At 37.7% G+C, this 25,711-nt stretch overlaps 1 protein-coding gene across 9 annotated transcripts in view; it reads right to left on the bottom strand.

Moving 5' to 3' along the window:
• Positions 1–78: 78 nt before the first annotated feature.
• The window catches only part of PCBD2 (pterin-4 alpha-carbinolamine dehydratase 2), a 42,187-nt gene continuing 16,554 nt past the window's right edge, over positions 79–25,711 (bottom strand). For 3 of the 9 annotated variants that reach the window (XM_061423542.1, XM_061423549.1, XM_061423548.1), the window contains 2 exons: positions 1,467–1,547; positions 79–331 (listed from right to left, as the gene is read on the bottom strand). In XM_061423542.1, the coding sequence (XP_061279526.1) occupies positions 236–331; positions 1,467–1,547 (177 nt within the window). In that variant the 3' untranslated portion in view covers positions 79–235. Of the gene's footprint in view, positions 332–1,466; positions 1,548–1,770; positions 9,675–12,454; positions 12,541–14,323; positions 14,361–16,561; positions 25,682–25,711 lie in introns of those variants that run through there. The other 6 variants (XM_061423550.1, XM_061423551.1, XM_061423544.1 and 3 more) reach the window with 6 other exon arrangements.

Here is a 25,711-nt window from a genome sequence, read left to right as displayed (position 1 = left end):
CTTTTTAAATATTAATAGAATTACCTGGGTTGATTTACCTTATATATGTGATTAGATATAATGAAAAATACCTCAGCCTCAAGTTTAAATCATTTTTATTTAAGCACTGATTTTACAAAATGTGATAGTTCAAAAGGTGAACTAAATTTATAACTTAATTTATTCATGTAAATTGCCTTCAAAGTCCATTGCAGCTAGATGTGTATGTAAGATTCTACATGCATTTTAGAAGGAGTCACACAGAAGCAGCTGCTTTTTCAATGAACTTGGCCAGTTTCACATCTCTTTTGGTCAGTCCGCCACAGTCATGCGATGTGAGCGTTATCTGGACCTAAGAAAAAGAGAAACAGTTTTTAAAACCCTGAGCTGCAATTCATGGTACTCTCCTTTGGTGGTTCAGAAATCAATCTATTACTCAGTATTTATCTTTGAGAACTGGGGAGATTAAATGATTTAGAAAATACTACATTATGAATAAGCAATGCATTTCCAAAACCCAGTAAACTCCAGGCTGAGCTCAGCAGCCACCCAGGGATAAAAAGGTTCTCTCATAAGGGCAAATGAGCTGCCAGAATCTCAAATCTTGACTCTTGGGGGAAAAGAGAGAGAGAGAGATTGAAGTTCCATTTTAACTCCCATTACTTTAATTACACTCTTTTCAGGCCACTGAGAAAAACTAAGCTATCAAATGTAATACCTTAGCAACCATGTTAAAAAAAAAAAGCCCATTTCCAAATTAGAGAAGTTGGGGAGGGCAGTGGAAGAACAGACTGTTGCCTCTTGACAAACCAATTAGTAAGCAAAAGCAAAATTATGGGTAAAGAAAGGCAACTAGGAAATAAAAGCTTATGCTGGTACCTGCATCCTCTGAATTACTGCAATAAATCACAAAAATATGAAATTTTATTTTTTTAAAGAGGACTTTCAAGAGACTATAGAACCTCACAGAAAGCAGACGATAAGAAATTTCACATGGCATAACCATGAAGGTAAGGATACTTCGGGGGCAAGCATGAGTCTTCTCACTGTGCCCCCTGCTGTTACGAAGATCAGTTCCAATTGAGAATAGAGAATTTACTTGAACAAATTGATTTCAATGAGATTAAAAAAAAACATATCTTTCTGATTTGCTACCATTTCTTTCAATAATTTACCTTAAGAGGGTTTAAAAAATGTTATCTACATGACTGATATTCAAGCTTAATTCAGGAGTCTAATTTGGCCTGTTTTTCATAGTTTCAGTAGAAGACAAGCATGAAAATAAGGAACTTAGTCATTGTTCTTTTGAGTAATCTGAAATTTGTTACTAATTTGCAATAATACACAGGGATTCTGAGAGAAAGAATAAGAGAGTATTTTCCTAAGCACAATGAATGACACTTAGCTGCACAGGATGACAAGCAAGTAAGAAAGAAGTTTCTTAACTCCAAAATTAAGGTGATCCCAAAATAAGGCAATTCAGTTACCTTGTTGTACACATTGAACCATTCCGGGTGGTGATTCATCTTCTCTGCTTGTAGGGCAACTCGGGACATAAAGCCAAAGGCCTGCATAAGACGAAGTCAAAAGTGATGACTGACACTGCCCGTGCCCCCCTGAGAGGGACCCCAGAGCAACCCGATAAAGACAGGGTTAGGAAAGCCTAGAGAAGCAATAATAAAAGGGAGTGCTCTCCACAGAGGTGGGATAGCAGTGTAGCAGGACTGTGACCTGCTGCTGTATGTGAAAAACACTCAGGCTCAAATAAACAAACCGGGAAATTGGTCTCACCCAATGACCTGTCTGGACTGTTTAACTGTCCTCAGGATGAGACTCTATAAAACAGGGAATAATTTCCCTTCCACTCAGTGTCCTGGCTCTCAAATGGGGCCAGTGTACCTGGCCCCAAATCTTAGCAGTCTCTTTTCCTGCAGCACTGCTCCTTTTGTTTTTAGTGACTGGGTTGCTAAGGTACTGACCACAAAGACTACGGGAAAATGTGAGAGTGTGTCTTAAGCGAAAGCTCTGGTAGAAGTGAACCACCATCCCATCCCCCAGGCAGGACAGAAGGGGATGAGAGACTATTTTCACTGACACCCAGAGTGGAACAGAAAAGAAGGGCTTGCCTGCTTAGGATCTTCTCGCTACTGCCTAGCACTGCCATTTCGAAGAGAAAACACTCCGCTTGGGGCAGACGGCTGCAGAGTCAGCCACAGGCCTGAGTGGGGACCTGCAGGGCACTGACTTCATACCACTGGGAAAGTGCAAACCTAATTTTGTTAAGCAGAAGGCAAACCTGTCCTGAGAGGAAAGAAAAACATTTTTTTTTTTTTTTGCTTGCTTTGCTTACTTTCAAATTTTTATGAGGGTAATTGCAAACAATAGAAGAGTTTGTCTCTTTCGTGTCCAGAAGGCAGAAATACTTGGTAAGGCTCTAAGGTAATGGCACATTAATTATAAAGTTACAGTGGAATTCACAGGGCAGTACCCATCACAGCCATATAAATATTTAACTTCTTTACCCCTATCCAGAAAAACCAATCTGATGTTAGTTGGGCTATGTTTTTTTGAATCACCAAATGACATAGGAGCACATTTCCAAGTTAACAGAAATATGGAAGATGTCATTTTCAAACAGTTCTGTCATTCATAATGGTTCTTATCTCACAATCGATTTCATTCAGGATAAAGATTTCCATTTTGACACTTAATGCCTGAAGGTTTTCCCTACTAAGAAAAGGAAGGAAGTTCAAGAAAAATCCACTTAACCATGCATGGACTTATCAGTGGACAAACAATATTCACTCTCCCACCCCTTCTTATTTCAATCTGATTCTCCATATTATGTGAGGTGGAAGGGGCGAGTCGAATGAGAAAGTTTGTTTTAACTATTAAAACAGAGTAAACCTGTACTAAATTATTATGAGAATTTTTACTCTGCTTGCTTCTAATGCCTTATTCTCATTTAGCTTTAGAAGATTTACAATCATATCACCACCCCTGAGAGACAGTAATACAGACATTAAGGACATGGATTTTTGAGCCAGGGAGCCAGGGATTCAAATCCCAATTCTATTACTCAATTGTCATGTGATTTAACTCTGAGCCTCAATTTTCTTCAGTAAAATGGGGATAATAATAAAAAGCTCATGTAATTATTTTAATTTTTTAAAAAGAGATGGGGATATAAAATTACTCAGCACAGCACCTGGCACAGAGTCAGAGATTACTAATGCACACAATGCTATCACTACAGCTTCTGGCCAAATGCACACCACAAACCTTACAAAACATAACGATAAGTAAAAAGCCCTCCCATTGTCTTGAGAACCTAAGATTCTAGTTGCTGTCTCTAGGAAGAATGGCCCTCGCATTTTCCCATGGGCCTTAAACAGAAACTGACACACATATATCAGACGAATAACACACTGTGGGATAGCATTCTGAGGCACACTGACTGGGGAAAACTAGTGAATAATAAGAAATCAGGTGGCACAGTGGGTCACTGTCCAAGTTTTTAAGCCCTGTTGCCACAATTTCTTTGAACAAAGCCATCCAAAAAGGTCCAAAGTGATGCTTAGAATACTTTAACATTCCCAAGAGCCAAATGGACTGAATGAGTGTCTGATCTGAACATGGTCAGAAGTGATCCTCAAATCTCTGACCACCCAGCATGTTATCAGCATAGTAGCAAAATCTATTCCATCAAAAATATGACTTATAAGAGAACAGCCATATCATTAGAGGTATACTGATCAAAGAAAAAGCATCTACCCTATCTATATACAATGCTTAAAAGAAAAAAGGCACATCCAAAGATTCTCCAAATTTGCATTTTCCTTCCTTTTACATATTTCCCTTCAACTGTCACCTAATATTTACATTCAATAAAACATCACAAAGCCTAATAAACTATTTATACAGGATTTGCTCCTAATTCTTCCTTAGGAAAAGAATATTCAATCTTCTCTGGGAGCAAAAAGATAATTCCATAATTTTTCTTCCTTATAACAGAACCAAATAATCCTCCAAATATTTATTTTTAAATCTACAAATTAAAAACATCTATATCAGTACACATTCAAATTAAAGTAAAAGAATTTTTGCAAGGAAGTTAGATGAGTATGTAAGGAGAGGGAAAAAGAAAAACTTCAAAGGGGAATTCTGATTATCTGGAATATAATAAAGAAGGAATATGACTAAACAGCAGACTTGGCAAATCGTGAAAAGCATCTGTCCCTTCTTTCAAAGATTTATTTTTATAGCCGTTAGCTACTTGTTACCAGGATGCCACTTGGAATCTAAAGGCCTTGAGCTAGCTAAATGCACAGGCTTTCTAAAACCATTCCATCAAAGAAAGTTGCTAACAGGCCAAGGCAGAATAGACACCAGCAATTAATAAGTTTAGAGAACAGGACTGAGAAAATGGACAGATGAACTAGAAATCAACTAGAGTCAATAAGAACTAGAAAATAGTAAGTACAGAAAATGAAGTATATTTAACTTATAGATAACTGTTGTCAATAAAAGAACAACTTAAAAAAAAAAGAAGAAAGAAAGAAAAAAGAAAAACCCTGGAGATTTAATTCAAGAAAAACTTCCAAAAAGAAAAAATTTAAATCCATAGACTAAGAATTCATCCATTTCCATACATTCTAGTAAAGTTAATGAACTATGAAGATTTAAAGAATCCTTTTGGCATCTAGTCAAAAAGATCAATTCAGCTATAATGATGAAAAGAATCTTACTGACTTTAAACTTCCACATATCAAATTCAACATACAAGCCAGAGGAGCAATGCCTATAACGACTTTAGGAAATCAAAGTGTGAAGAATTTCATACCCAGCTAAACCATTGCTTGAAATTAATGCAGAGGACATATGTTTTTAAATGCAGTAACTCAGGGAATAATTTCCATTCACCCTTCTTGAGGAAATTTTTATTAAAGGATGAAATATATGTAACTAAGAGTTTAATGGAGAAACTATACCAAAAGTATTGGCAATGAGTAATAAATTCACTCAGCTCTAGAAATACATTTAAAACAACTGTGGGGGTTTATACTTACAGAATAAAATATAAATGTTATAAACTATTATTTTAATAGTTTTCCCTGGCAGTCCAGTGGTTAAGAATCTGCCTTGCAATGTAGCGGACACTGCTTCAACCCCTGGTCTGGGAACTAAGACCCCACATGTCATGGAGCAACTAAGTCCATATATCCCAGAGCCCATGCACCACAACCAGAGAGCCCATGCACCACAACAAAAGACCCCACATGCCACAACTAAGTGGAGAAGGCGATGGCAGCCCACTCCAGTACTCTTCCTGGAAAATCCCATGGATGGAGGAGTCTGGTAGGCTGCAGTGACTCAGTAGACTGAGTGACTTCACTTTCACTTTTCACTTTCATGCACTGGAGAAGGAAATGGCAACCCACTCCAGTGTTCTTGCTTGGAGAATCCCAGGGACGGGGGAGCCTGGTGGGCTGCCGTCTATGGGGTCGCACAGAGTCGGACACGACTGAAGCGACTTGGCAGCAGCAGCAGCAGCCATAACTAAGACCCAACATAGCCAAATAAATAAATATTTTAAAGAGTTGAAAGAAATAGAAATAGGGAAGGTAAATGAAAGTTTAAAAAAATCTTTAAAAGCTGAAATATCAAATGCTAAAGATACATGTATATTTAAAGGTGTAAAACATAAGCACTAGAACTAAAAAATAATATGTACTAAAACTGTATGGTAAAGGGATGAGAATGGGGAAGTAACTACAATTACAAGAAAAATTTTAAAACATACAAAAAATGATTTTTAAACAAAGTTGATACAAATAAACTTTAAAACATAAGATAGTTCTCTGAGACAGAAAAATGATCAAAATTGACTTTAGAAGAGAAAAAAATTAATTAAATAACTGTAAAAGAGAAATGTGTCTAAGAGTAACACCCAAATGTAACCCTTCCCAATCATTTCACAGAGGAATTCTACCAAACCTATATGGAACAGTTAACTCTAATACTGATTAAACTATTCCAGAGCAAAGAAAAAGAAGGATATTTCCAGATTACTTCCCTAACCTATAATAACAGTCTCCAAATTCTCACATAGATAGTACATAATAATGAAACTATAGATTTCATATTAATTGAAATCCTAATAAATAAAACTTTGAGTACACTGGAACAAAACACCATGAGCAAATAGGATTTTTTCCAAGAATGCAAGGATAGTTCAATATTGGGGACCTGTTAATATGATTTACCATACTAATAAATCAAAAGAGAAAAATTATATATGACTTCTATAAATTCTAAAAAGATATTTGATACATTCAATATTTTTTATGCATGAAAACTCTTAATGAAATAAAAACATATGGGCTCCTTAAATGAGAGAATATATTCTCAGTTCAAAAGGCAACATCTTTCTTAACAAGGAAACACTGGAAGAATTCCCACTGAAGTAGAAAATAAACAAGCCCCCACCCCCACAAAAGTCAATAGTCTTCTTATAAAAACAATGAATTAGCAAAGATACTATAAGAAAAGTTCCCACCTAAAATGGCACCAAAAATTATCTAAAAGTAAAGCTTAACAAGAAATGCATAAATTCTACATGCAGAAAACTTTAAACCACTACTTAAAAAAAGATTACTACATTAAATGTTTTTCTGTATGACAATAAAAATCAACAAACAAATTAAAAGACAAACAACAAACTTTATTTGCAGTACACATTTCCTCAGCATGTAGAGAGATCTGATGAATAAGAAAAAGACCAAACATGCAATTTTTTTTAATGGGTAAGGACATAATAGCTAACAGAAAAGAAATCAAATAGTTTTTAAACATAAAAATTGCCTAACCCCATATATGGAAGTACAAATTAAAACTAAGTTATTTGTCAATTTTATCTCAAAAAGTCAGGGTGTGGGGAACTAAGTTAAATCTATTGTTTGGCAAAGATCAAAAAGTTTGATAATATTCTGCTAGTGAAGGTACAGGAGAAAAGGCACTTCCATATATTTTTGGTGAAAATAAATTAATACAATAATCACCATGGAAGAGAACATGACAAGATCAAAATTAAAAATGCCTATGCCCTTAGGAAAATAGGATTATGCCTTTCAGCCAAGCAATTCCACTTCTAGGAATTTTTCCTGCAGACATACCCATACAAAAATTACAAGAATGGTCACTGCAACACAGTCTTTAACAGTGACAGGGCTGAAAGAGCCACATGTCCATCAATAAAGAACTGACTAAACTATATTTCATGGTATATTTATTCACTGGAATACTACGTAGCCATTAAGAAGAAGGAGAAAACTATTTATCCTCTGACTAGAAATACCTCCAAGATATATTATTAAATAAGAAAAAAATGGGTAACAATAGTCTATAAGTTGTATGAAAAGGAAAGAAAAGAAACCACGTGAATTAACATCTCTGGAATGATATACATAAGGATCCGCTAACAGTGAGTGATGGGGGTTGGGGAGAGGGAGAACTGGATGGTTAAGAATCAGAAATAGGAAGAGGAAGAGGCTTACTATACTCTTTGGTCCCTTTTAACTTTTGAACCAATATATACATGACCTATTTTTAAAGCTGGGTAGGGAAAAAATGAGGAAACCATGCAAATGAAGGTCTCACTGTAAAGGGAACTGGGATCCTGCAATGTATGTAACCTGGTTCATATTAAAATATTTTGGCTCACATTAACTTCTTAACATATGCCTACCTGTTTAGGTGGGTTTTTAGTGCCAATTTACAGCATAGTTTGTCTATGAGCCATATTCTGTTGAGCCACGGCCATTTCAAACAAACATATGTCCAACAAATAGCATATAATGGCTGATAATGGTTTCAGTCTTTCCTCTATTGCAAATTACAAACATTTTATGAACAAGTCCATGAATGCATGATGAAGTATGACTTTTTAAGTCACTCTGCCATTTTAAGGAATGTAAGCATTACAATCACAGTAAATCGGGCCAATGGAGTTTGTCATTTGGAAATCTCCAAACCATCAGCAATTAAAAGATTTTTCCATGAACCCCCAAATCAAGTATTCTTTGGGAACCTTAATTTTTCTTAAAGTTCCTTTTGTTTCAGTTTACTCCATGAAAATATGAAAGACTATCAGATGCACAAAACTGAAACAAAACCCTGTATTGATCTGTGAAATGTTTAACAGCATCAGCTTCAGTCCAAATAACATGTATGATTTATTAAAGTTCTAAGACTTAACTTCTAGCACATATTTACAATATGAATCTGTCATTACTCAGAGCAATTCTCTTTGATATGTTCTTTAAGTCAGCTGCCTTTTATATTTTGATTATAGACTATTTTAATTACACACTAAAAAAGAACACATCTCCCACTAAGAAAATGAGCACCAGCAACTCCAAAGTAATTTCCCCAGTACAATCTCCATTAAGCCTCTAAATACTTCCTTTACTAATTCAATGAATTAGAACTCTATTGTTTATGAATCACCTTCATGTTTGTAGGCCTATAACCCTTTTTTTTTTTATAAAATACAATTGCTATGGAAGGAAACGATATTTATGTCTGATTAGAAATGAAAACACTATTACATAAATCAGTTCGGGCATTTCTTCACGTCTTGAAACATGATCGGCAATTTAGTCTAATTGGTGATCAAGGAAACTATCTTGTGATCAATTAAAGTAATTACCAGATTCCGGCAACACAACCTACCTTAATTTTAGCTAGAGTCTGCACTTCTTCAACTTTAATTAAAAATAATGAAAATTATTAAGCAAAATGCAGAGCAAGATCATTGCCAAGCACGCACATGTCACAGGACAGGACCTTCTCTTGGTGTTGATGACTGATCAACCACATAAACATTGCTTGGTACACCAAGGAAGGCATTCTTTGCCCTAGAATATGACTTCATGTCTCACAATGACTTTCTCTGAAAAACATGGGCAACTATTCTAGTTGCTGCAAAGAGAACACCAGATCTTAATCTGCAGGCAACAGAAGAATATTCTCAATTAACAACACAAGAAATGTGCAGAGCAGATCCAACCAAAGATGTATTTGATCATGTTTTTTTCCTCGAAACTGTCACTGGTATGTTGACACAGTGGTCAACTGCAGAAACTTCAGGGTCAGAGACCTAGGTTCAAGTCTAGCTCTTTTGTTCACTAGTTATTTGACCTCAGAGAAATTACTTAACATGTGAAATGAGCCTCAGTTTTCCCATATGTAAAAAGGCGATACCTCATGTAGCAGACTTTACAGTATGACAGGCATTCTACTAGGTGCTCAGTTAACGCTATTATTAATTATCATCACCACCAACACTTCAACATTATAGTGCCTAGACTCTGGAAGGGAAGGATTTCTTTTCAAACTCAGTACAAGAACAATAGAAAGACCAAAGAAATTCATCTTTGCAAGGCTGAGAAAACCAGCAACATATTTAAAACTATTTCTCTATGTGGGTACCCTCAAAAGAAGATTTCCAGTGGAACTGGCAATCTGTCAGGAAGCATCTTAGCCAAGCAGGTGACTCACATCTCCCTGAGAAGCCAAACGAAAGGCCTTACCTGAGGACCATTCCCTAGGCAGTCCAGCATGTGTGCGTCTGGGGCAGACAACCCCCACCAACACGGGGCCTCTAGTCTACCTGCCTTTTACATGAGCCACTGCAGAGCCCAACATCCCCAATAACCCACCCAAGAATATCCAACTCTGAAATTAAACCGGCTTCCCCAGGCTCTTAAGACAATGTCCACAAGCTACTGAATGAGCAGACGCTCTGCTGTGCCCTAGGCTGAATTAGTGCCCTTTCAGCTGTTGGTAATAAGTACACCACCTGTGAGAGAGCACATACTTCTAAATATTACCTTCGAAAGCTGTACTCACAGAACCATAATATTTTTAGAGCCTTAAAAATAAGTTCCTCAGTCACCTTTTTTTTGCAATAATCATAATATCTTAAACAGCCATTTGGAAAAAATAAGGCAGCTCTTTTAGCTAATTACACAGTACTACCTTCAATACATACCGTTAAATGAAAACACAAGGTACAAAACAGTTTTCTTTGCAGAATTAGGATTTATAATTACATTGGTAAACACCTCCTGAATTCCCAGGCTAGGGAGATGACTGTTTGACAGAGGTCCACTAGCATGAATCCACTCTTCTCCAGGCAGCGGAGATAAGCAACATAAACACCTGTACACACAGTTTTACCTAAGAGCCCTTCGTTTCTGTTCTATTTTCAGTGAACGTTCTCTAACTACAATAGTTAGACTTCACACAGCTCTCTCTGTGCCAAAAAGACATTCTGACCAAGATGATCACTCACTGAGAATACTTTTTCCCTGAAAAGACACCATTCATTTCCGAATTCCTCTGCACGTATATTTAAATCATATGTCCCCATGTCATCAGTAGCTACTACTGGGCAGACAAACAGCTCAGTCTGATTAGTTCCCTCTAGAATTTCTCACAATCCATTAGTTTTGCTCTCCTGGAATCAGGAGAAACAATGGTTTCAAAATCACTCGAGAAGTCATTTACACCAAGTTCACCAACGTCAAAATAACTTTTGATGCCTTGCTGTTCACTGCTGCTATTCATTATTGCCAATCAATTGCCTCAGAAAAGTTCTTTTGGAGGTTTTCTTCCCTAATCTGCTGATAATCCATATTTGTTAGCTTTCAGGAGTCTTATAAAGGGCGAGTATGGCAAGGACTACCAAAGTTTTTGTTTTGTTTTAGCAACCCTTTGAGAATTACAATTTACACTTCTTTATACTGTGATCATCATAAAATTTATAAAAATTCAAATTTATATAGAAAAAATATCCCTAGGCTTCAATGTCATGCATCCAAACCATATATGGGGAGTATCTGGCCAAATACATTTTTTTTTAATGGAATAATATGCAAAATAGCAGTTTATTCCCTATCTTTTCTTCTTTATAATCAACTGTTTCCTTTTAATAGATGCAACTAGTACTTACACGATATAATTCCAGTTTATATCTGATAGGAAACTTCCTTGCCTTATTTTTTATATATAGGCACTTAATTTTAAAAAGAGAAAGACAGAAAAGGTGAAAAGGTTTCTTTCTGCCCAAACTGGATGTGTTAAATTAATCTGAAAGTCAAGATCCAGTAACAATAACCAAAAGGGTAAAGGAAGAAAATAAGGGCTCAGGGCAAAAAGAACACCCGATCCCCCACCATCTGGGGGTGGGAGCACTCAAAAAGTATTTTAAAGAAACAAAGTAGTATCTAATCTGGCTTAATGGTACAGTAAATACATTTTCTACAAGCAGTATACATTTTGTAAAACAGTCTCATTCCACTTCACATCACAAAATATCCGATGGTATAAAAAGGTCTGTACAGCATCAGTGAATTCATACTTATCCTTTCTTTCACTATTTTTAAACAGAATCAAGTCTCCTTGTAAGAGTTTTTAAGTACAGTTTCAGCAACACTTGCCAATATTTTCTGTAGGAAAAATATATCACCCAACTATTCAAGCCCCATCAGACATCCTGATCATTCCACAGAGGACATCCAGTGATAGACGGCTGCAATGAATCACCGGGAGAAAACAGTCTGCCAGACCCACATCTCAGAAAACGATGCCAATCCTGAAGAAGCCGGTGCAGATAGAGACCATCCCATAAGTCGTCTGTATTTATTTGTTTCAAAGTGCACACACAGGTTATGAACTTGGAAAGGTCCATGAACTTGTCAGTCTTCAGACATTGAGCTGAAGCAAACCACAAGTATACTCCGAGTTTATCCTCAATCTGTTATGATGAGGCTTAAGGAGAGCTCTATTCCTACCCTTATTGATGAAACTAGGGACTTTTCTGGTTTTATGTTCTAAACAGTATTACTAAAGAATTAAAAGAAAAATATCAAGGTCTGAGGCACAAAAAGTAGAAAAAACTTAGCACTTATCCTATTTTTGGCATCAAAAGATCACAAGGTCTGTTGGGGAGTCGGACGGTGGGGGGTGGGAGGGGGGCCCAGGTGTCATCATATTCCAAAAAGTTCTAACCCCAGCTCTGCCTCATTCTATGGCCTCAAGCAAATCCTTAATCTGTCTCACCTCTCCCAGTCTCTGTAAACCAGAGGCTCTACTACTTCTTAAGCTCACTCTCAGTGTAAGGAGGTCTGATAAGAACATGTAGAAAATGTGCTACTGTGGGACACTGAAAAAGCTCCAATTTGTTTAAATCCCACACCAAGTAATTTCATGCCATTTTTTTAATCTAGAAAATTTGTCCTGTGTGGCCAAATAAATTTAGATGCGTCCCGAATACAAACGAAAAACCGTTTCTTGTTTAAAATTCACAAATAAGGCGACTAACTCAGAAAACCAGTAATGAAGAGAATTATTTAAAAGAATAAATGCTTACTTAAATCAATTCTTTTTGTAATATTCTTACATAAATTACCTTAACTTTAGTTGTTGATCAAGTACAGTTTTGAGGTTTGGGTTGGTTTTTGCTTTTTTTTTTTTTTTTTACTAATCCACAAAGTCCTGAAAGGAAAAAAGAAAAAAAAAGGTTTGTTTTCCTGGACGTATGTAAGTGGGAAAGTTTTTCTCCACCTTAGAGCAGGCTCCCATACAGTTCCACCCCAGAGCAGTTGCCTTCTCTGTGCAGGTGAAGGCTGGCGGGCAGGCAGCACACAGCAAAGCTTCATCTCTGCACCAAGACCTGCGCTCACGATCCCACTCACAATCACGTCAGAGGAAAGGACCACAAACTGGCTTTAAGACACGAGGACAAAGAAAGCATACGGATCCCGATGGAGTGAGAGCACTTCGCCATTTGATGCAACTGCTAAAGAGAATTTCTTCCCTTTTGTTTTTAAAAGTTTATTATTTCATACCTTATGCAAATCATACTTTATATATTAGGCAATAATATTTGAGAAATACTCAAGTCAAATTAAAGGCTTCAATAGCCTTGCCAAAAAGCACTGTGATTTTCCTATAAAAAAATTATTCCAATTTGTTGATCTTACATAGGATGAAACATACTGTAACAATCTTCATAATTTATGTCCTGTTGGGACACAATGATTTAAAGTAACATAATACAGAGCCGCATCATGGCTAATCTAAACCACCTGACCAGATAAACACCAGCTTCCCTTCTCTCTTCAGCAAGGGCATTTCTGTTTATTGTCATATCATTTCCTCATTCTAAGAACATGCAGAATAAATGCAGCCAACCTGCATTTCAGTGGAAGGCTGAGCTGGCCTTTCCCATGTCAGGAGGTTTGTGTGCACACAGGTACCAGTACAATGTCAAGGGCTTACAAGACACAAAACAATCCAAGAATTCCACCCTCAAAATCATTTACAGCGAAGCAAATATGGATTCATCCAGTACAATGTGGACCAGGTGTGGTGTTATAAACCACAATCTTTGGGCTTTTTTTTCCCCAATATATATAATGTCACTGAAGAGGTAATTCTTTAAAACAAATTATGTGGCTTACTATGAGCCAACTTTTTATAAATGCTTCAATCGTGCCTCTTGCCATGCTCACAGGCACTCATGATCTGATTAACCAAAGTGAAATGCCCGCATTAACCAACGTCCTTCGGGGGTGAGGAATCTTGGTAGAGGAGAAGGACAAAGAGCCCTTATGGCACGAACCACAGCCATTTCTAGTACACAACTGCACAGGCAGATTTCAAATAGCAAGCTTTCTCCAGGGTCCCAATGCCTTCACCCTCCTCCCATACGCAAACCTTACTGGGCAGAGTGAGGTTTTCAGGGGGACTTCAGGGAAGGGTTTAAATTTCAGTCATGAAAGAAAAAGTGCAGGAACACATGTGCATTCGGCAGATAACAATTCACTGAAAATATTTTAAATCAAAACAAAACGCCTGTCTGACCAAATTTTTATAAACTTGGTTAGGAAAGAGGAAAACAAACAATTGTTTAAGGGTGGTTTCAAATATTGCTTTCTGCTATTACTGAGAATTTTCAAAGCTTTCCATGCTCCATTGGAAACAGCTCTGCTTCACAAACTGTTCTGGTTGGTCCTGCCAAAGAAATGGTCTGATACACTTTATTACAAGTTGATCGATTTGCTTACCCAGGCAAATATATATAATTATCTTTGCCCATGAAGACCAGAGTAAAATAGGATTCTTCCACTGAAAGCAATGAGATTACTTAAACACAGCTGGGTAAGACAGCACTAGCAGATACTCAGCATCTGCATCCCAACCCCAGCTCCACTGAAGTCCACACTACATCCTAGTTTAAGTCCACCCGTTCCCGAATGTGCAGAAGCTAACCGACCTGACTAGCGCCATTTTTCAGTCTCAGCCACGCATATCTGCAGAGCAAAGGAGACAGCAAGTAGTTACATTTTTATCACAATCTGGAGCTTTTTGATTTGAGAAATTAAAGGGAAAATATCCTTTTGGAATATCGTTTTTCAGGCAATAGACATTTGTAAAATAACGAGTTTAAACCTAACCTTTGCACATTTATAAACAAGTAAGGTAGCAAGTTACAAATCTGCAGTATCATGGATGACATTCCAAGTTAGTGCTCTCAACAGTGAATTTCGGTTAAAAGTGGATCTTTTCCACCCTAAAGTACTCAGTACGTGGACTGAGGCCCCACTTGTGCTCTATCTTGGCACCTTACGCACACCTTCCCCAGATTTCCAGAGCCACTTCAAAATCAGCTCCTACTGCTCTGAGGTCTTAAGGGCTTAGATCACTACAGATTTCACTGGCTTCATGTATGGGTGGGGTTCTTTAATGACAAACAGCCTTGCCACTGGGCTTATATGTGAATGTCTCCAAGTCCTGTCCTTCACACAATCCTGAACCTTAATTTTTTATTAATCTGTATACCAGAAGGTTGTCCCAGCAATTTCATTTTTAGATCTATACCTTAAGGACACTCTCACACCTGTCCACAAGGAAATAAAAGGATGCCTGTTAACAAAACTCACTGTAGTAATGAACATCAGAAAAAACAAATGTCCATCAATAGGGAAACAGATAAAGTGTGGTTAACTTATTCACATTTTAAAACTGTTTTGCAGAGGAAATGAACATTTTAAAAACACATCTACTGTAACAGAAGCATACAATGAGATGGAAAGAATATCAATCCAAGAATTCAGAACCTGTGTTCTAGACCCAGATCTTGAGCAAGCTACACGTCCTGCCTAGGCTGAGATTCCCCCATCTGGATACAGGGAGATGATGTGTACCAATCACACAGCACAGTGCCCTCACACACAAAGTGAAGTTCAACAAAAAAGAATATTAGCTAATTACAATATCGGCAGCACGTGATGGAATACTACTCAGCCATAAAAAGGAATTAAATAATGCCATTTGCAGCAGTATGGACAGACCTAGAGATTATCATACTAAGTGAAGAAAGAGAAAAATAAATATAATATTACTTAAATGTAAAATCTAAAATATGACACAAATGCTGCCATATTTAAAATAAAGTTTTTCCATGAAAAAAATAAAATAAGAACTTATCCACAGAACAGAAAGAGTCACAGTCATAGAGAACAGACCTGTGCTTGCCAAGGAGGAAGAGGGTCGGAGAGGGATGGATTGGGAGTTTGGGATTATGCAAACTAAATAGATGCAAACTATTACACAGAGAATGGATAAACAACAAGGTCTTACTGTATAGCCTAGGGAACTACATTCAATATCCTGTGACAAACTATAATGGAATATTTATGAAAAAGAAAGCATATATATGTATAACTGAGTCACTGTGCTGTACAGGAAAAATAGTGTGCCCTGTGGAAGGATCAATCCCCAGAGCAGACTTCTCTGGGACCTGAGGTCTTATCATCAAATATTTCTCCCAGCCATGCATGTGACTGTGGGCACACCACCCAACCTTCTTTTTTTTTTTTTTGGCCACACCATATGACTTGTGAGATCTTAGTTTCCCAAAGCCCCTTGGCAGTGACAGCACAAACCACTGGGCCACCAGGAAAATTCCCACTACCCAACTTTCACACAGTTTCCAATCTGCCCAGGAGAGGACTCATTGAGGGGTAGAGAGAAGGCCCAGGAGTCAGCATACAAAAGAGCTCTCTCTGTTTTTGTTTTTAGTGCTTAGAAAACAGAGTACTGCTCTGAAATGATCTGCATCTTAAGTTTTCAAAATTATAATATCGGTAGAGTTTCATAATGAAGTTAAAGTCTCCATTACCCTCTTGGTTTGCCTAATCTTCTCCAAGCACCCAGTGGAAAACCTGGGGCCATGCCTACCTGGTAGTCTTACTGTATTCTTCATGGAAATCTTCAGAATTATGGCCAGTTGCAAATCCAGAGTTATAGTAAAACAAAAAAAATACGCTCATCTGTAAATATGGGGGGTGGGCATGAGACCAGAAATAAACTGGGGGTGGTTCTGAGAGAAATGAGCAACGCCAACAGCCATCCTCCATGAGATTAACAGGGTCAGAGTTGCCAGAGCCTGAAACCCCAAGGCACAGAAAAGCATGCCTTACAATTTTTAGCCTGAATTCATTTTCTTTACCAAAAAAAAAGTGTGCTACTTTAACGTTAAATCTTATCTGGACTCACGCAGTATGTTATGGGAAAGTGCCTGAAAAGTCCTGTGATACAGAAAGACCCAGAAAGGAAAATGTACACTCCCCCTCCCGCTCAGCCTTGGATTCCTCTTGCAGGAGGAAGAGGGTGGACCAGGGCGGCAGGGCTCCTCCCACTTTGTGACTTGACAACCAGCATAAGGAGCTAAGTGCTATGTTCCCTGATGATTAACAAAACATAGAAAAGATTCTTCTCATTGCACAGACTGGGGTTTTCCTAGGCCAGCAACCATATTGTTTAGGAAGTGAGAGTTTGTTTCTTCATGGTAGTCAGGAAAGAACCTAGAGCTCTCTGTCTGGCATAAATGACCTATTTGGGAAGGCAGAAGCGATTTTACAAGCTCCAGTAAAACTTTACGGTAGTTAAGTGTTCAACTGATCTTTCGGTTTCATACATTGTGAGAGCAGACACCAAGTCACAAATACCTGTCTCAGCCTTTCACAGAGAATTTTGAACCTTCTTGTGTGTTTGTTTTTCTTACGAGTTTCTGTTTCCTTCCTTAGATGCACCGAAAGTTTTAGGCCTAGAGGTTGTGCTGACACATGGTAGATGCTGCACAGGATTTAAGTAGTCTCTGTGTTTTGGCAGACTGGGGCACTCTGCATCACTTTCTCCTGACTGCCTCAGATGTGGGTAAAACTCCTTTCAAAAATGGTAAAGGTTCCTATGACCCAGAAGATGACCCTCACATATTTAGGCATTAACAGGTTATGGACATAAGGTTCTAAAAATTTCAGAATCTCAAAAAAGAAGAAGAAACAAAAACCAAAACCTGAATATAAGAAAATCATCTGGCCACCTTCTTATTGTGTACCAGTTTCTAAGAGGCAGGGCCATACTGATTAATGACAATGAAAAGACACACACATGCCTTTTTTAGAAGGTTCAAGGTTGGTGTTTTCTCACAAAATTCAATACTATTGAGTATTTTCTTCCAATATATTTCCTTTAAGCAGAAAATATGATTAGGTATATTCCAAATAAGTTTTTTGAAAGACTAAAAACATAATAATGAATTTAAGAAAAATCTGCTCACAAATCTGACAAGAGAGAAAATAAAAGTCAAATTATTGTAAATACAGGTAGGCTCTATTTTTAAAACTTTAAAAATTAAAGCTAAATAAAGAGATTTTTTTTTCTTTTTGTTGCAACACCTTTGTTTTGCCACTTGTAACTTTATGAGTTAGTAAGAAATGACTTTGTTTACATCAAAACAAATGGGGAATAGTTTGGGTTTTGCAATTTTTAAAAGTTGGTAATAAGTTCCTTTAAAAGCACTCTAAATATACATATGTGTGTGTGTGTGTGTGTGTGTGTGTATATATTAAAGTAATTAAAACTTCCAAACAAAATGTTTGAATTTCAGACAGCATTTAAATATCCTTGAGTTCACAGCCTCCAAACCCTATTCCTTCCCCCTCCGCCCCACAGTACCTCCACTCAGCACCACTTTTCTGCCTCTACCCTCACACAGAAATGAGTCAAAGGTTAATTTCCAATCTAAGTCAAATTCTAATCCAATGTGCTCCCAAAGTACCCCACCCAACACACAAAACTACCATGCAAACAGTCTTCTCCAAAGTGGGAGGTTCACGAGAGGGTGACAAACACTCGAAAAAGAGTGAAAATCAGCTATAAAACTCCAAAATCCCACTGATACCCACTCCCTACTATACATAAAATGGTCAGTTCAGGGAAAAACCTACTTCTGTATCTCTCTATTGCCATTTCTTAGTGAGAAAATGACTTTTGAAAGCTAGTCAAAGAACCACGAAAGACACGGCTGACAGCCACCTCTGATTTCACTCTGGCGCCCAGCATCTACGGCAGTAGTCATGGAGCTCGAAGCATTCCTGGCGATCAGCACCAAAAGGCAGCGACATCACAGGCATGAGTGCTCCAGGAACTGCAGACCAGAATCAAAACCTCGAACCCTACACTCAAGAGCTAAAACGTTTCCTCATGTGAGCAAGAGAACCACCACTAACAATCTTTGGAAATAATATTTGAGTCTTGGCTCAACTGGATAATTTTGTTCTGCACCAAAACCGTTCAAATTCCCAAAGTCTACGGGCAGATTCATACTAATTTCAAGACACAGTTTCCTTCCAAACCCAATGAAATGAAAGGCAAAAACCAGCAAAAGGAAAAAAAAAAAAACATAAGATGGCTTGCCATTTTATGAAAAACAAATGAAGAATTACATTCACATCACACTGATAAACTGAGAGGCTGCCAGTGGTTTTCAGGGCAGATGTAACATTTTAACAAATGTGATTGTTTGTGAACGAAATAATTCTGATCAAAAACTTAATTGCAGCCAAAGTGAGCCCTGCGCTGTGTCACCATAATCCATTCTGACAGGAAGCAGTGAGTGGAGATTCCTACTGTGAACGGAGCACATGTGAAAGGTCAGCTTTGGCCTGGAACTTCAAAACCGTTAACGTGTAAAACAGTGTGCATTAGAGCCCGGAACAGCTAACCACTGGATTAGCGGATGTCCGCTATGTGGGTCTGATGTGCTTTTGGCAGGTAATGGTTAATTTGTAAATAGGCAATGTATTATAACTTTCTTCTTTGCCTCTTCCCAACATTTACCAGCAGAACTCACTCTTAATTACAGACTCAGAATATTACAAAATTAGATTTATAGCATGGTCTCATTATAACAAAGTTCTTGTTTGTGAAATGAAACTTATTTTTAATAATTTATGAAGGAAAAGTTACATGCATTTTTTAAATGTTTGATGAATGAAAACTTTTTTCATGTAAAATGAATATATCTGTTCACCAATAGCAACTGTATTATAAAAGCCAAAATTTGCCAAATGAGGATTTCATTATAAGAAATGGATAATTTACTCACATATTATAATCTGAAAAACCAATTACATGATACTATTTTGCATGGCTTAAAAAAATTCTGAATAAAAAAGCAGTTAATAACAGTTTTCATTTTCCAATGAGCTGTTACTTATGAAAGAACCAAGCTAAATATTGCCTTATAAACCAATGCATATGAAAGTACTTTATATATATTTAATGCTATAAAATCGGTTCATTTGGCTTTAAATTAGCCATTTCTCTCATATATAAACCACTTAAAGGTAATATGGCATTAATGAGTGAGAAAAGTCGACACTGTGCACTTCCTTGATTATTTTAGGATTTAATTCATTTCTGAGTTGAGGAGAAACAGCACTTCTCAATGAAAACAAGTAGGTCTTCTACAATAAGTTTTATTTCTATTCTCAAAATCAGCCTTCTAAAGCTACATCTCTGGCCATTGGACAGATGCAGCTCCTGGGCCCTCTGCAGACTAAATACAGAAATCTTGAAGATGGCTACATGGCAAGGGTAGCCTCATCACCAGCAATCTCATGATTCCTATCCCCTTGAGAATGTCCACAGACACCTTTAGAAACAAAATCATACATGTGCTACTAACTGCAATGGAAGGCTGAGAACATGGTCAGCAAAACAAGTTACCAAATTATGTTTCTGCTTTCCATACTGGATCTGAAAACAAAACCTTCAACATACTTAGAAGATTCAGAATCTCCCTAATACTCTGCTTCTGAAAGTATGGACTGTGTACATTTACCAACCACCTTCCTAGACTCTAGCCCTTCAAGGACCTTACAGTGTGGTGGAAGAGGGCAGACAATCAACCATAAAGACCTGGCAGGAAGTAAAGGAGGTAGGGAGGAAGCAATCGAGAGAGGCTGTGTGAGTGAGCGGTGCTGGGCATCATACCCATTTTACCCTCCTCTCCACAGACACAACAGCAATCCACATTCCTAAGTAGAGCACCTAAGTCACCATAGGAGCTAAATTTATCCCAAGTACAAAACTTAAAAAAGAGATGTGTAATTCACACATAAAAAAATATTTCCGAATTGGTCATTAAGGTATTTTCTTATACTGTTATGTGATTGACTACACCTGGTAACACACTAAATATATATAATTTTATCTTCACTCCTAATCATTTTTTCCATCACCACAACCTTTTCAGCATAATAATTCTTGGCCACCATTCCACTTCCTTGGTGAGGCTCAGGCTCAAAGAAGCTCATGGACTTCCCTCCGGAAAGGTTACCAACAGAGCAGAAACTGCCCCTGCACTGTTTCAACTTAAATGGGCACGCCCACCCAGGGACACGCCCACTCACGGACACGCCCACTCAGGGACCCCTGTGCCCAGGTGCTTTCACCGCACCTGCAATCCACGCTTAGGATTCTCTCACTCAGGAGCAAGATTAGTACTAAGGCAATTACAACTATTGATTCCGAAAGAGATGTTGCTTATTTCTTAATTGGCTTATGTTTGTTTACAAGTCTTAAAAACAAATGTCCAGAAGGCTGAACTTACACTTTAATTCACAAACACAAAGAAATATGTTGTTACAGGTTTCTTTTTAAGGACCCATGTTCAAATGGGAGGACACTAAAGAAATTCATCATTCAATTCTTATTTGTAGGAGCAGATTCTCTGTAACCTGTAAATTATTTTGATTTACAGTGAATCATTATTGTATTCATAAATGCTGGAAAGTTGGTGAACAACATGATATAATGACACCCCAAAATAATTTTATAACTGCAGGTGTGCAAATCATAACATGTGGGAGATGACTCAAAGGATAATGGGGAATAAAACAGTTTAGGAAGGGTCACATAAAGAAGGGAAAGAAGCGAGGGCATGTACCGCAATTTTCCAAGATGTCTTTAAGACCAAACTACTCGTTTAGAGGCAGATGCAGTGGAGCAGAGTCTGCACGGGCACCAGAGTCAACAGTTACATTTAAACAAGCAAAGGCAAAATACTCCATAATTTACAACAAGCCAATCACATTGCTCATTCTTTTGAGGTTAAATGCTACTGACATAAGCTACACCTGAATCCAATCAGCGCAGAGACGCTGAGAAGATTCACACGAAAGGACTAAATTTGTCACAAATGGGTTGGTTTCCGATCTTAATGTAGCCAAGTTGCTTTACTCTGACCTCCATTGAACAAATCAACTTAATGGGCACTAGGAGTGCTATAAAACTTAACAATGGAGTGATTTTTAACTTTTAAAATATAGTTATGAAGCAAAATGTTGGATAGCTTCTACAATACTGGAAATCAAATTAAATCTAGATGTTTTTTAACAGTCTTGACAGATATAATCCTAGTTACCATGTAAATTTATGGTAAGCTGCTGTGATATTAGCCACAGGTGCTACTTTTAATATATGAGCCGCATCTGGCTGGGAATAGAATTTCTCAGAGGACTGAAAATGACCTCACTATCAGACAATGGAAGGGAAAAAAACAAGACCACTGTGGCATATAAAAAGCTGAAGATGTGGTCCACAACTAAATATTTCACATAAAATTCATTTTAACTCTGCAGTTGTAGGTTAAAAGATATTATGCTTTCAATATTTAAGAGGCGTAGATATATTTCAACCAAATAGCCAAAAGATTAAGAATGTAAGACAGTTATGAATACCCTGGCTACGTATACAATACTAGTGTTCCATCCTTTGATCAATGTTGGGAAAAATGATGCACTAAGACTTGAAAAGAAAATTCTTTCATGGTTCCCAAGCACACAACATGATTAGACACCACTAGGCATACCAAACCAAGACGTAACAACTACTGATCTCTAAGTGCCTGGCCAGCATCACTGGTTGGGCTTTTAAAGTTCTTTGGAGCCATTCATAACGTCCAAGACAACATTTTCATCAGGTGAAATTTTTAAAAAATCATTACAAGTAATCACTATTTCAAGTCTGAGAACCAGCAATATCACTACAGACAAATACAAAGAGAAAACATAAGTTTCTCTTACATACTCAATTCAAAAATAAAAAGAATATGTATAAAATATACAATTGTTCCCTTTTAAGAAACCCTTTCTGAACCACTCAAAAGCCATCATTTGCCAGAGAACTGGCAAGTGTGGAAATGTGATAGAGGATTTACAAAGATTTAATTTCCTATGAAATAACTCTTCCCGAATTACACAAGCCTTCTTTATCTGAAAAAAAAAAAAATCTCTAAAAGAGAAATATTTCTATGAAAATATTCCCTACCCCATTGCCCTAAGCTGTGAGAATGTTAGCTATAAAGCCCTATAACAAAACATTTTCCTTCTGACCTTCTCAAGCAACTTGAAGGGCTTGATTTTTTAGCTTCAACAGGTCAATGCAATCTAGATGATGACTTCCATTTACTTTAACAAATAAATGGATCTATGCCAGATTTCAGTGGGCATGAAGATCCTGGGTATCATAAGCAAGAAAAACCTGGTATGATACTCTTGTGATAAATGGACAGCATTTATTAATATATGGAGCATTTAGAAAAGGTAGGCTCACCAAGTCTCATCTGTGCTACGAGGTTAGTTATGATAGAAAGGCACTGGTTAAATTAAACAGGGCCTTTCTGTTCAATGGAATACTCTATATACCCCACCATTAAAAATCATGAAGCAAAATATTTTACTGACAGGAAAAAATGTTCACCATGTATGAAGTAGAAAAAAAGTGACTGAGAAAAGTGTCCACAATATGACTCAAAATATATATATATAAACATATGTACATACATAGGAAATTCCCTCATAGCTCAGTTGGTAAAGAATCTGCCTGAAATACAGGAGACCCAGGTTCAATTCCTGGGTGGGAAAGATCCCCTGGAGAAGGAAATGGCAACCCACTCCCATATTCTTGCCTGGAGAATCCCATGGACAGAGGAGCCTGGTGGGCTACAGTCCATGTGGTCGCAAGAGTCGGCCACAACTTAGTGACTAAACCACCACCATGTACATACATGTATACTCACAAAATACATGTTCACGCATATTGCTTCGTAAGTGGGCAAAAGACAGATTTTTCTTCTTGGTACTTTACTGTGTTTTCCAAGTTACAAAACATACTATGCAATCAGGAAAAAAAAAAGTATTTATTAATAAGCTAAACAGACCACACAAACCTAACAGGGTGCTATCATTCCCGTAATAGAGAGTGGCCTGGTTAATCTCTGTGGGATATGAGGAATCCACAAACGTTAAACCCTTCTATTTAAAGCTTACAGTTTTAAACAAATAAGAAGATGGAAGAGACTCATTTTCAAGCTTACATAACAGAATCATAGATGAAGACATTTAGAATTACAATGGCCCTCTCTTCTACACATCTGTATCCACAGCTGAATGGTCAGAAAGCTGGCATCTCTCAATGCAGAAGTGTGTCTTCTCTGTGCAGAGTTCTAATTTACAAAGTTAAGTTTTTAGAGGCTCTCTGCAGACGTTCTATCTGAATGTGACTTTCTCCTCCAAGTAGAAGTTGACCCCCAATCTACAACTGACTTAGGACAAGTAACTGGTCAATCAACTAATGCTTTCAGGACAGGGCATGCAGAACCATGTAGCAATTTACAGGTCAAATTCCTATCAGTAGCCACCTACCCTCTCCTTTAAAATATGCAAAGAACATATCGCCTCTTTGAAGCCCTCCAAAACAAACACCATTCCTTAAATATAACAAAGAAACAGACTCAATTTTGAACAGTTAAGTTGTTCATTCAAAGGTCTAGGATGTTCCTAAATAGAATAGCATCCATATCTTGAATTATTTCACAATCCTTCAAAACACAGACTTGGGTTAGAAAAGAGCTGTGGCCTTAGAGTAAGTAGGAAGCAGGGCCTTGGAAGGACAGCTCATTGCTGCTTCCTCTGTGAGTCTGAGCAGCTTCCTTCCTACCACTCCTCAACTTGGCTTCCTAATACCCAAACTCACAAGGCTGCTGGGAAGCTTCAATGAAACCACCTACGTTATTTCCCAGGTCACCCAACAATGAGCTACTAATGCCTAGAAAACACTCACTGGTTCGTAAAATACTTTGTGACTCTCCAAACTGTCAGAAAGAAAACTGACTTGGCTGCATTTCAGGTAAATAATGCAATATTAGAATTACCTATCAATATTAAGAAAGACCTTAAAGTAACATTTTTATATCAAAAAATGTTTACATTAAAAATATATCAAATTTTTAGGGCTGGGCGGGGATTGGCTGGAGGGGCGGTAATTCAGCGATTTCAAAAAAATAAATAAATAAAATAAAATAAAAACATATCAAATTTTTAAAACTTTTCTATCTGGAAGACCACCAAGTTACGATTTAAAAAAAAAAAAGAAAGAAAGAAAAGAAAGTCAGCCAAGAGGGCTGAACCAGTGGCTACAGAAAAGGAAAGGGATCTGAGATTAAAAGACCTGTCTGGAAACAGAAATGAGTGCCTAATTGATAACAGGTAAAAGGCCTTCAGCAGTGTGACATCTGTAGTCTTGGAAGAACCTGCCATGGTCCCTCAGGACACCAAGATTTATAAAAGTCTGGGTGTGTGTGGCTGAACTGTGGAGCCAAAATATCAAGTGCCAACCCCAGCCATTCCTCATTGGAGGTGATTTACTAGAGATGCCACAAGTGGCCTGTTTCTTTCTCCAACACTTTTAAACTGCCTGCAGAACAAAGGCACACATCAGTGCTGTTCTGCTGGGAAGGGCGCCATGGCCCTAAAGAGCATCCCATCATACACAGCAACTTAGGCGCCAATAAGTTGGTCACCGTTCGGAAACATCTGTGTCTAGGAGTAAGGAATGAGAAGTCCCTGGTGAGAGTTTTAGGTAATAACCTGTAGAAGACAAAAAGATAAAAAACACTATGTTCCCCTGAGGCTAAGGGCACTGACCAGGGTCACCTATATGAGCCCAATCAAGGGGCTTCATGGATTCAAAATACCTAGACGATACAGGGAGGACACTGTGGGAGAAGTTCACAAGCGCACCCCAAGCCTTGGCCCTCAAGGTACTTACTTACACGTGAGATGCACAGAGACAAAGCTAAGTCGTCGCATTCTTCTGTTACATGATCTAAGCTGCACTTACATCCTAATTCTGCCACTGGTTCTCTGTCAGCTTCACCCCTAGGCCTCATTTGCTTCATCCCTTTCAGTGCTAATGTTCACAGGTTGAATATCAAACAAGGCTGAAAGAAAATCACAAACAAATAAGACCA

Source organism: Bos javanicus, chromosome 7, assembly GCF_032452875.1.
Source record: "Bos javanicus breed banteng chromosome 7, ARS-OSU_banteng_1.0, whole genome shotgun sequence".
In the NCBI taxonomy this organism is placed as follows: domain Eukaryota; kingdom Metazoa; phylum Chordata; class Mammalia; order Artiodactyla; family Bovidae; genus Bos; species Bos javanicus.
This window is presented reverse-complemented; position numbering and strand designations above follow the sequence as displayed.